General features: G+C 33.2%; 1 protein-coding gene across 1 annotated transcript in view; it reads left to right on the forward strand.

The window, feature by feature from the left end:
• LRRIQ1 (leucine rich repeats and IQ motif containing 1) overlaps nucleotides 1-12,708 on the forward strand; it is a 199,916-nt gene that overhangs the window by 98,112 nt on the left and 89,096 nt on the right. Inside the window, 1 exon segment of the mRNA XM_058425629.1 lies at nucleotides 2,569-2,688. Within this exon segment, the coding sequence (XP_058281612.1) occupies nucleotides 2,569-2,688 (120 nt within the window).

A 12,708-nucleotide genomic window follows, 5' to 3' on the forward strand; every position in this document is an offset into this window, starting at 1 on the left:
TTAGCAAGAATATTTCATAGGTGGTGGTTGTATTACAAAAATGAGATACATAGTATCTGGTTGCCTCTCTTTCAGGAATATTACTGGCCATTGGTAAACATTGCCTAGATCAATTATTGTATTAATGGTTTGCACAATGGTGATACTTTCTATCTACTATTCTTTATTAACCAAAGTATGTAAAAATACAAAAAAACACTTTATTTAACTAGTTATCCTAAGGTACAGTTCAAATTAGAAAGGCAAGTTAAAGGCTTGATATTAATAATTTTCCTTAATTTACCAATTTTTCGATTAATGAGGTCTCCTAGCATCCTCCAAAGGTCACCAAAATGGGTACTATGATAATAAACACAAATTTTAAATATATGTGTTTGATTTCATTGCAGTTAGTATTATTATTGCTGCTTAAATGGTGGTCTTTTATTTGGCCAATGGTAGTCTCATCAAGTTCACTTTTTGCTACAGTTTAGTAGTCTTTAAAATTGTCCTTGCTTTCGAATGTGACACAATGTTCCAGGTTCATTTGGCATACATTTTACCCCAGGCCTAGAATCAGTCATTTGTCTAAAGATCCTTGGTTTCTTTAATGGAAATGACATATAGAGCACCCCATCTGGATTTTAGAAATACTTGTTTCTACTGGTATGGTCATTATTTACATAATGTACATTCAATGTACTTAGTTTGCAAATAGATATTTTTAGGAAAAAAATATACCATGGGTACATATTGATGTTTTGAAATTATAGTTAGGACTATAGGATTTTTACTTATTTAATTGTATATTTACATCTCTTTTCTTCTATAGAAAATCCTGTTTTTTACTGACATTATCATAATTGCGTTTTTTACCCCTCTCCCTCACTCCTCCAACCTGTGTGTACATGTGTATGTGTATGTGGGTGTGTACACACACATACTATACAGTGGGAAAAAAGACCACACAAATGAGAAAAAAAAGGGCTACTCAGAATATATGCTAGTGAGGGAGTCAGCCATCATCACTTGCCTTTGGCATAGACCCCAAAACATGGAAGGGAGTGGGAAAGCTTTTAGTAGAAAAGGGGAACGCTTTAGGTATGCTCTATTGGAGGTTGTTGGCATGGGGAAAGTGGGTAGAGAGAGACTAGAAGTAGAGCATCTTATGTGATCGGTTTGGGAAGCATATTTTGCTTTCTCTGGTTGTTCCTGAGTTAGAAGCAGAGTAAAAAACAAGGAAGCTGGGTCATTGATCAAGTTTTGGCCATTCTTGGCTAATTGCTGCAGAGATTGTCACTTAGCATCTGGATTATTTGCTGCAGAGATTATGGTTTGGCTTCCTAGGCTGGCTGTTAACAAAGGTTGTGGGTGACTGCTATTGCCATAGAGGGTCTCACCATTTTGTATATTTCACTTTGCTCTCTGTCTCTTTCTGTGTATATATATTTCAGAATGAAAATACCGATCTCATTACTAACAATATGATTACTGAAAACCATTTTAAAATCTCTTTTGTGGCCAAATTTGTCTTTTGAGTATATTTCACCTGGGGGTAGCCAAATAAATCTATTTTAAGTCACTTTAAATAACATGTATGGTTATTCTACAGCATGAAACATTTTTTATATTTTAGGTATTTCTTTCTATTTCATATTTACTTAATTTGTTTCACAATTCTCTTAAGCATGTGCATAGTTTGAAAGTCAAATTCAAGCAGGATATATTTAGAGAAGTCTGGCTTCTATTGCTATACATTCTACCCTGTGTTATGCCTTTTATAGGTAACCATTTTTAAAATTAATTTTATAATTCGAGCTTTTTAAAATTTATATATATACATATATACTTCAATATATGTGTTAATGTAATGTATATATTTATACACAGTTTTTCATAGCTAAACAGTAACATGAAAAACACTCATTTCTCCCTTGGTTTTTGCACAACGTATTTTGAAGCTCATTTCACAGGAGCATAAATATATTCTTTATATTTATAAATATAAAGATATTCATTTTTTATAAGCTACATTGTACTTGGAGTTATAGTTAGGAAAGCTCATCCTACTCCAGGATTTTTGAGGAATCTGAATGTTTTAAATTTTGTTATTTTATGCTTAATTTATTTAAAAATGAAATTAGTTCATCGTTATAGGCCATAATACTCCCCGTATAATATAGCCATTTATATATGTTGATGTTTTCTTAATTGTGCTTTATTTTATACATGATCATTTGAACATTAGCAAAATGGGTTTTCCTTTGTATCTCTTTCTTCTTAGTGTAGAATGGGTCCTGGAGGAATTGTAAGATAATTGATTGGCTGACCTACATGTGCAGTTGAGGGAATTTTAAAGATTCTTTTTTGCTTACTACAAGGAAAGTCTCCTGAGATTCAGAACTTTAGACACATGTCGTCATTTAATTTATCTTTCAGTTTTAAGTGTCACATGAAGTTCAGAAAACAGATTATTGTGTCATTAAACTTAGGTCTAAGATGTTTTATCTTCCTAATGGGATAACACAGATAATCTGGTTTAGGGTTTGATCTATAACTTTGTATAACATACTTTACATTTTTGTTTAGGCAGTTTGGAAGGGCTTTATTTTGCGAAAGAAACTGACAACAGCTCTAGAGGCTATTAAGAATGAAGAATCCGATGAAGAATACAGAGAAATAGATTTAGAGGATTTTACATTTGATGAAGTAAGTACGAGCTACAGTATATAAATATTGGTCTTAAAATATGTTTAGTGTACTATTTTGAAGATAAACCAGTTTCTAAGGTGTTTATCCTATTAACATTGTTACAGACTTTTTTCCTAACATTGAGAAACTTTTCCTAACATCATCTTCTTTTATCCTACAAGTTTGTATAGTGCGCAAAGGTGGCAGCAAAATACAAGAGTGTCTTTGTGCCCTTCAACCATATTCTCCAGTTATCAAAATTAGGGAATTAACATTGATGTAATACTATGATCTAATCAACCTTATCAAATTTGTGAGTAGTCTTACTAATGCCCTATATTTAGTCTGAGATCTAATCCAGAATCATAAGTTGCATTTAGTTGTCATTTTCCGTAGTCTCCTTTAAACTGGAGTAGTTCCTTATCTTTTCTGTGTATTTTACAAATTTAATACCTTTAAAGACTACTGAAAATTATTTTGTAGAATATCTCTGAAATTGTGTTTGTTATACAGTTTCTTCTCATTGTATTCAGGTTATGTATTTTTGGTGAGAATACAACAGAGGTGATACTGTGTTCTTCTCAATGTATCACTGCAGGAAGGTGATGAAGTTTCTCAGGACATAAAATTATCCTAAACTGCATTTGGCTTAGCTACACAGTTATAAATGCCCTGCCTTAAAACTTTTTTGTAAGTGGATGGGATATAAATTAATATAACTGTAAAGGTCATGATATAAAACAGATATTTTTAAATGCTGTAATTCCATAATTTAAAAACACTTAAAATCTTTTATGCTAGAAAAAAAGCCTATGTTAAACAAACATGAAACATACAAATTTCTCTTTATTTTCTTTCATCTACCTATATGACCATCATTTTTCCAAAGCTCTCCTTATCTTTTTAAAACCTGACCATGAAGTTTATACTCTGATCATTGTAATCTTGGTAGTCTTACGTAGCACATGTGTGAATGGAGTTCTAGTTAATTTTTTGCAGCACTTAGCCAAGGCTCATGAGAAGTGAACAAGGATATGATGGTGAGAGAGAAACCTATGAAGATTCAGTGGCTCATCACAGCAGTGGAATTTCTAGGAGTGTAATAAAGTGGTACATGTTGGCACTACCTCCAAAGTAAGGGATGGATTGTTGCTTCATGTAGTTTCCACCACTAAGAAGAATGAGTTGGTAAACCTCTTTAGGTTCTAGAGGCTGCATAGATCATACTTGGGAATACTGCTTCAGGTTTAAAAAGGGCCCAGACAGAACAGGGAAGAGCTTTTCAGCAGGCCCATGCTATGTAACAAAAAGGGCATCAACTGTAGGCATTGTTACTAAATCATTCAAAAATATGTGTAAGAATACATTTATTGTATCTTAATGAGCTTCAAGATTCTCTTACCAGATGTCATCTCACAATAACTGGTCTAATTTATTTCTGGCCACTTTAATGTGTTGATAGGAAAATGAAATGGGAGTAATATCACCACATGCCCTAACTGCAAGAGGTAAATATAGTCTTATGGTTTCATGTGTACATATGTGACATATCAGTGAGAATTTTGATATTCAATTGTATGGTATTTTTCAGAATTCAGTTAGGAGACTTGAACTCTATTTTATATATTTTCTCAATTTTTTCTATCAAACGTAATTTACTGAAAGTCTCCAAATTTCATTGCAATACTGAATTATGAATTTGTGAAAATATTATCAACAAGGCTATGAAGATGAAGCTGTTGTAGAGACAGAACACTATTGCTCACATCTGAATTGTTTTCGTAGGCATAATCATACCTTAATCAAAAGGAAGCACTTAAAAATTCAACATTATTCTATTAGGTTAGGAAACTGCTTTTTTGGAACATGCTGCTGATTAGCACATTTCTAGAAATGTCAGCATTAATATTTTTAGTTTGGATAGTGTAATTGTAAAATCTACTATTATTTTGCACTCTCTCAAATCTTAAATGCTCAAATAAATTGAACTGTTTCTTTCTTCACATTCCTTATAAGGTCAGCTATTTATTCTCAGGAAAAAACTGTGTTTCTACTTCTATGTAATGAAAAAAAACTAGGTATCATGAAAACAATATAAATGCTTTTAAAATACACTTATATGCAAAATATTTCTGGCTTACTTTCTATTCTAAATTTATCTCCAATGTTTTTCAAAACTGAATTTAATTTACCTTGTTTTTGAAAATATTGAGTAAATCGAAGCCTGCTTTCCCCACTTCAGTTTTCCATGACAAACCTCAATATGGAAAATACTATTTCATAATGACTTGTATTAATGAGAAGTCAATTTCTGTTCTTTCTGATGTGTTAGTACTGACTATAATAAAATATTCAAAGCATTTTGGAATATCTGAAATAGCAAGAAACCATGGGGATTTTGTTCGTAGTGGTCTTGTACATTTTTAGTTGGATTTGTTCCTAAGTATATATAGAAATACAATTTATTTTTGTATATTGACCTCATCTTCAACCACTTTGCTGAAATCACCTATTAATTTTAATAGATTATCTGTCAAATATTTTGAATATACTATATACACAATCATATCACCCGAGAATGACAGTTTTCTCTTTTTTTCCAATTCTTATACCTGTTATTTATTTTTCTTGCCTTATTATCCTGATTACTACTTCCATTACAATGTTAAATAATGATGATATTAGCAAACGTCTTTTTCTAGTTCTTTGTCTCAGGGTGAAAGCTTTCAATATTTCACCACTAAGTAAGATGTTTCCTACAGGTTTCTTAGAGAAACTCTGTATGGTTTAAGGAAGTTAACTTCCTTAGAATCTTAGAGATTAAGATGCTGCTGCTCTACTGATAATGATGATGATGGTGACTTTATATGTAATTTGGATTTTATCAAATACTTCTTAATGCATCTAACATTGGCTTTTAAACATTAAATCTTGTATTCTTAGAATAAACTAACTTAGCTATAATGCATTATCTTTTTCTACCTATTACTAGCTTATATTTGCTATTATTTTGTTTAGCATTTTCTCATTTTATTCAAAAAGAAATTGACTATATAAATTCTATTTCTTATACAGCTCCCTCTTTGGGTTTTAGTATCATATTATGTTGGCCTTATACATTTTGTTGGGAAATGTTTCCTCTGCTTCTGTTTTCAAGGCGAGTTTAATATAAGATTGATGTTCTTTGTTGTTCGAAATTTTGTCTCAGCATATACTATATTTTTTGAAATGTTTCATGTGAACATAAAAGAAGTATGTATTCTGTAGGTAAGTATATTGTTATTAAAAATCTCAATTACTTTATGTTTTTTTTTCTTTAATCTTCTGTATCCTAAATGATTTGCAGGAGGGGCATTCTATGAGGTATTGAGAGAGGAGTGCTAAAATCTCTTACTGTGCTGGTGGATTTCTCTAAATTGGCTTTTATTTCTGTCAAATTTGGCCTCATACTTTGGGGCTGTGTTTTTGGGGCGTGCACATTTTAAGGCTAGTTGAATTATTGTATCATTGACCCTCTTATAATAATGTTTTCCTCTTGAACAATAGTTTCCCTCTTTAACTAATTGCTGAAGAGCCATTTCCTTTGATATTTTTATACCTACAGCAGTTTTTTTTTTTTTTTTTTGGCTACTGTTTTCATAACGTATATCTTTCTAACCATTCTCTTTCAACTTTACTGTGATTTTATATTTAAATGTATCTTATAACTGCATATAGTTGGGTTTTGCTTATTTTTATATTTTATTCTGGCATTATTTTTATTAGAGTATTTAGACTTTTAATTGATTTTAATTTAGAATATAATTCGGTTTATACAATTTTCATTTGTTTTCTATTTGTTCTATGTTGATTTTTTCCTTTTTATTACCCTCTTTTGCATTTATCAAGTATTTTTGTTTTTGTATCTTTCCCTTTATTCACTAGTTAATTGAGTTTTATTTTTTTCTGCGCTTCATTCTTTCCTGCATTAACATGCTTCCATCTAGGATCATTTTCTTTTGCCTGAAAGACACTCTTTAGTAGGGGTCAGTTTTTGATTGCTTGAAAATTTATTTCTTTTTTAAATATTTTGGAATATTTATCTAAATATTTATCTTCTCTAAGAATAGAATTCTAGTTAGGCTTTCAATTTTTAAATATGCCATTTTGTTAACATTTCTGGCTTCCATAGTTCCTGTTGAAAAGTCAGTATTAAGTCTTAACTTTTCTTCTCTGAAGATATTGGTTTCCTATCCCATCCCCCAGGTAACTTTTAAGGTTGATTTTCTATTTTTGTTTTTCAAACTGGGTATGATTTTCTTTATTTGCCCTGCTTGGAGTTGGTGAGATCATATAGCTTCTTGAATCTGTGGTAAATATCTTTCATCAGTTTTGGAAATCTCTTGTCCAAATTTATTTCAAATATTTGTTCTTTGATGTTTTGAAGTATATATACATTGTGAAATGTGTAAATCTAGCTAATTAGCATATGCATTACTTAACACATTATTTTTATAGTGAGAATACTTTCATTCACTCTCTTAACATTTTTCAGGAGCACAATCTATTGTTAGCTATAGCCATCATGTTGCATAACAGATCTTTTGAACTTATTCCTCCTGTCTAAGTGAAATTTCATATCCTGTGACCAAGATCTCCTGCAACCACCACCACCACCCCCACTGACCACCTTAAACCCTAGTAATCACCATTCTACTCTCTACTTCTATGATATTAAATTTTTTGGATTCCCCGTCTGAGTGAAACCATGAGGTATTCTCTTTCTGTGCCTGGCTTATCTCACTTAACATGATGTCCTCTTCGTTCATTCATGTTGTTGCAAATGACCAGGTTCCCATCTTTTTTATGGATGGATAGTTTTCCATTGTGTATTTTCTTTGTTCATGTATCCATTGATGGACACAGGTTCATTCCATATTTTGGTTATTGTGAATAATGCTACAGTGAAGACAACGATACAGATATCTCTTCAATATACTGATTTTATTGCCTTTTGGTATACCTAGTAGTGGAATTGCTGGGTCATGTGACAGTTCTATTTTTAATTTTTTTGAAGAGACTTCATAGTGCTTTTCTTTTCTTTTTTTTTTTTTTTTAGACGGAGTCTCACTCTGTCGCCCAGGCTGCAGTGCAGTGGCGCAATCTCGGCTCACTGCAAGCTCCGCCTCCCGGGTTCATGCCATTCTCCTTCCTCAGCCTCTCCGAGTCCCGCCTTGGCCTCCCAAAATGCTGAGATTACAAGCGTGAGCCACCGCGCCCGGCCCATAGTGCTTTTCATAATGGCTTATACTAATTTACCTTTCCACTAACAGTGTGTGAGGGTTCCCTTTTGTCCACATCCTTACCAACACTTGTTATCTTTTATCTTTTTGATATAGCTATTTTAACCTGTGAGGTGATATCTCATCGTGGTTTTAATCTGCATTTCCCTGATGGCTAAAGATGTTAAGCATTTTTTCATATACCTATTAGCCACTTGTATGTCTTCTTTTAAGAAATGTCTGTTCATGTCCTTTGCTCATTTCCAGTTGATTGAGTTGTTCATTTGTTGTTGAGTTGTTTGAGTTCCTTATATATTTTGGGTATTAACCTCTTATCAGAGTATATGATTGGCAAATATGTTCTCCCATTATGTAGGTTATCTCTTCATTTTCTTCACTGTTTACTTTGCTGCACTGGAGCTTTTTAATTTGATGTAACTCCATTTGTCTATTTTTGCTTTTGTTGTCTATCTGTGCTTTTAGGTTCATATTTTAAAAATCATTGCTCACACAAATGTCATGGAGTGTTCATAGTTTAATTTGGATGTTTCCTACTGACCTACTTTGTGTTCGTTAATCATCCTCCCTACTTTATCTCATGATGTTTTTAGCCTATCTATTGAATTATTATTTTGTTATTCTGTTTTTTAGTTATAAAATTCCTAATTGATTCTTTTTTATAAATTCCATTTATATGTTGAAATTTTCTATCATGTCCACTATTTTCTTGAACATAATAAGTATGGTATTTTCAAACCTTTGTAATTTAATGCAATACCTGGATCACTTGCAGATATCTTTCTATCAGGTGTTTATGTTTTGTTTTTTAGTCAGCTTAAAGAAGCAAGAGATGTGTCCCTGTATTGAGCCAGAACTGAAATCTTTCTAAAATTTTTAAATTTTAGTTTCAGGGTACATGTGCAGCTTTGTTATATAGGTAAATTACGTGTCATGGGGTTTGGAGTACAGATTATCACATCATCCAGGTAGTAAGTATGGTATCTGACAACTAGTTTGTTGATCCTCACCTCCACCTGTCCTCCACCCTCAAGTAGGCCCCAGTGTCTGTTGTTCCCTTCTTTGTGTCCATGTGTACTCATTGTTTAACTCCAGCTTATAAGTGAGAACACGCAGTATTTGGTTTTCTGAACCTGCGTTAGTTCACTTAGGATAATGGTCTCCAAATCCAGAATTGGAATATTTATAAATGAGTATTTCAGTACTAAACAATCATTTTAAATCTTCTAGGCATTGTTCTTACCACAGTGAATAAAAGAGATAAGATCCCTGACTTCATAGTATTTACATTTTATTTGAGGTAACAGACAATAAATACATATATAAATATATAGTATAAAATAAGATATTGAAAATTACTGTAAAAAATAAGAAAGTTTAAGGTATAGAGCATAGTGTTTAACTGGTTGATCAGGAAAGGCCTGTATAAGGTATAACACTTCAATAGAGATGTGAAAATAAAGTGAGGGAATAAGTTTCATATAAACAAAACAGCATACTGTTTTGGGCTAAGTGTAAGGCAAGTATGTAAGGCTTGAAATAGGAAATCAACAGAAAGTTTACATTAGGTAGACTGATTAGTAAAGAAGAAAAAATAGAGAAGAGAAGAAATACAAAAGTAGTCAGGGATCAGTCCACATTAGGCCTAGGATATGATGTCGAGCACTTTGGATTTTATTTCAAATGTGATAGAATATTATTATTGGGTTTCAAGTAAGGGAGTTAAATATTGTTCATATTTTAAGTGGATAATTTTGTTTGCAATGCGGAGATTACTTCCTTTGACCTATCTTTACCCCTTTTCCATTGCCATCACTTTATTTTAAAATCATCTTGAAACTTCAGATGATGTAATCGAATTGTTTTGTTTGTTTGTTTTTGTTCTTGTTTTTTTTTGTTTTCTTTTTTTCTTTCTCAAATTTTTCTGTATACAAAACTTATCTGACTAGGATTTCCTTTTTTTCCTGATTTAGTTGAAAAAAATAGTTGCCTTTAGGATTAAAACTTCTGGATTTTTAAGACATATCCTTATGTAATTATATAAAATCTTTTCAAACTTATTTTTTCCTTTCCTGCCAACAATGCTTACAATATGGCAGACACCATGCTTAGTGCCAGGATGGGTAAATAGACAGAAAAAACATAGCTCTAAGTTTAGGGAATATCAGAAATATATTAGAATGTTTTCAGTTAATTATAATTTTTATAAGAGGAGTAAATATAAAATTATCTTGATAAATTAGCCAGGATCCAAAAGCCTAGATCAACTGTCCACGAAATGTTTCCTTATATTGATTTGTTGCCTCTCTGAAATGTGATTTCATTTAACAAGTGATTAACCAAGGAACACTTACAACCAAGAGTCATTTTATTTTAGTTTTGTTAAGCATAGTTTACCCTAATTTATTAAGTGCCAAGAACTATGAGGGATCTGAGATTTTATCCTACATCAACTCTAACAAGTTAGGATGCTGATAGAAGAAATGAAACTTCAAGAGACAAAAACACTTATTACCTATAACAGCAGGCAGCAAGAGCTTCATGTACCAATTCTCCTTTTCCCCCAAGTTCCATAGGAGGAAATCTGAAGAATGTCTTCCTAGTAGTCTTGAACCTAGGATATCCCATATCTTCTAAATGGCTGTTAGCAACCCTGCCCATCCTATGCTCCACAGAAAGTTGTTATCCTTATTACACCAGACAGCAAACAAATTTCTGCCCTCTACTCCAAAGGGAAACACAGTCTTTGCCTTCCCATTCTGTTAGTTTTATGAACATCTTTGGAAGGATAGTCTGTAACAAAATCTGTTATAAGTCATGCAGAATTGTTAGAGATCCATGGAGAATTGTATCCCAAAAATATCCATCCCTTGTTTTTACATGACAAATTTTCTAATAAGTATACCATTCCAGTGGCCACCCTGAATAATATGACAGGGGCTGGGACAAAAATCAGTTAGATTTGCCTCATGGTTCATGCAATTAAGGTTACTATCAATAGTCCAGGTATTTTCTCCTTAATTTTTTAATTGATCTTCCCAATAGGCTTGAGACTTTAATCCAACTATGGCTGGACTCCTTCTTGTCCCTCAGGAAGGAATTACAGGACAATTCTGCCATCCAGAATAACCCTGGTCAGAGAGTTGAAGGTGACCTGAATGCTTTCTAGGGCTATAGTGCTGTTGACTTAACACTTAAAAGTATGTTATGACCACCACACCTTCTAGGTGGCATTCATCCACCCCATGGGATGACAGAGGATGGGGATGGGGAAAATATCCACATTTGTTTCACAGGGGAAGTACAACATCTGGGGCCATGCTCTGCTGTCTTGATGGATTTCTTAGTAAACTTAAGGTGAATTACTATGAAATTGTATTCAGAGCCCCTCGAAAGGGGATGGCAGGTCCATTAGTAAGTTAAATTTAATGTGCTTGCAGCAGTTTGGGACAGTCCTGCAGAAGTTTTTTTTTTTTTTTTTGGAAGGAGGCTATGGGGCAGTTCAAAAGATAAAAATCTCCCTCTTTTATGCTTCCCAGGATTTAAGACATTCCTTTCAAAGATTCTGGTTTTTTGTTTTCCACCTACTCCCTCAAAATTAGGGTGTTGCATTTCAATAGCTATAACTTCACCATTTTTCTAATCATTCTCTATTGACACTTAGACCTTTCATCTTGAAAGTTCAGGAACAAGGAACAAGTGCCCTTTTATAAACCATAACTAAGATTAGTTTGAATAATCTTAATCTTCTTTTGGCCAGGCTGTACCTTGTTTAATCATTCTGGCCTATACTCGCTGTTAGAGAAAAGAGATACTCATCATACCCAGGAATAGTCAGAATAGAATCCTGAGTTGTCCAAATAGATCTATATTACCCTTTATGCATTTTTCCTAATCATTGCCTAGGAAGTGGCTTCCAGAATATGATAATTTTTGGGGGGAGAGCTGTGCTCACTGATCAAATTGCTTTATCTAGGTGTGTGGATAGAAGGAGGTGATAGAGGTAGGTGCAGATTATCAGTTCATTGTTGACTAGCTTGTATCATAACTGTCACAATCAAATGGTACAGACAACTGAAAACTTAGGCAACTAATTTCATTAGTTTGTATGGCCAAAGCCAGCTGATGGATAACTTAAAAGATATTAACAGTGGCAAATATTTGAAGGTGTAGTGTAGTCAATTTTCAAACAGGAAGGGGCAAAAATCCACAAGATGAGACATCCTTCACTGTAAGACAAATCAGCAAATTTTTCAGGAATCACAAGTCTGGTATAAAAAGTAGGTCTACCTTAGATATAAAGTTAGACCCAATGAGTAACTTGATTCCAGTCATTCTCGTTAGGGAATGGGCCCTTACCATGGGCATCTGTATGAATAACAGAGACAGGTCTATAGGCAGCTGTGATTTGTTTTCCCTAGTTGAGGGCCCAAGTCGTGGTGTCTTTAGCTTTTCATGTGGCAGACCCAACTGTTAAGCCATTGGCAACAGTCCAAGAATCAGCTTGGTTTCAGCTTAGCCAAATCATCACTGAACCAGGCTCAAGAATTTAAGGGAACTTAGGTGAATTGAGGTCCCTGTGAGACAGCAACTTTGGTTCAGGCAGTGAAGTGGAGATGAGTATTCCCTGAGATAGATAGCTGCTATTTTTTTTTTTTTTTTTCATAAAAAGCTGAATGCTACTGAGGCACATTTTTGAGTATACCATTTTCTTTTTACAAGTGAAACCTTTTGGGACATTCTCACCTTATTGGTCATT

The sequence above is a fragment of the Hylobates moloch genome, unplaced genomic scaffold (assembly GCF_009828535.3).
Source record: "Hylobates moloch isolate HMO894 unplaced genomic scaffold, HMol_V3 SCAFFOLD_12, whole genome shotgun sequence".
NCBI classification, from domain to species: Eukaryota; Metazoa; Chordata; class Mammalia; order Primates; family Hylobatidae; genus Hylobates; species Hylobates moloch.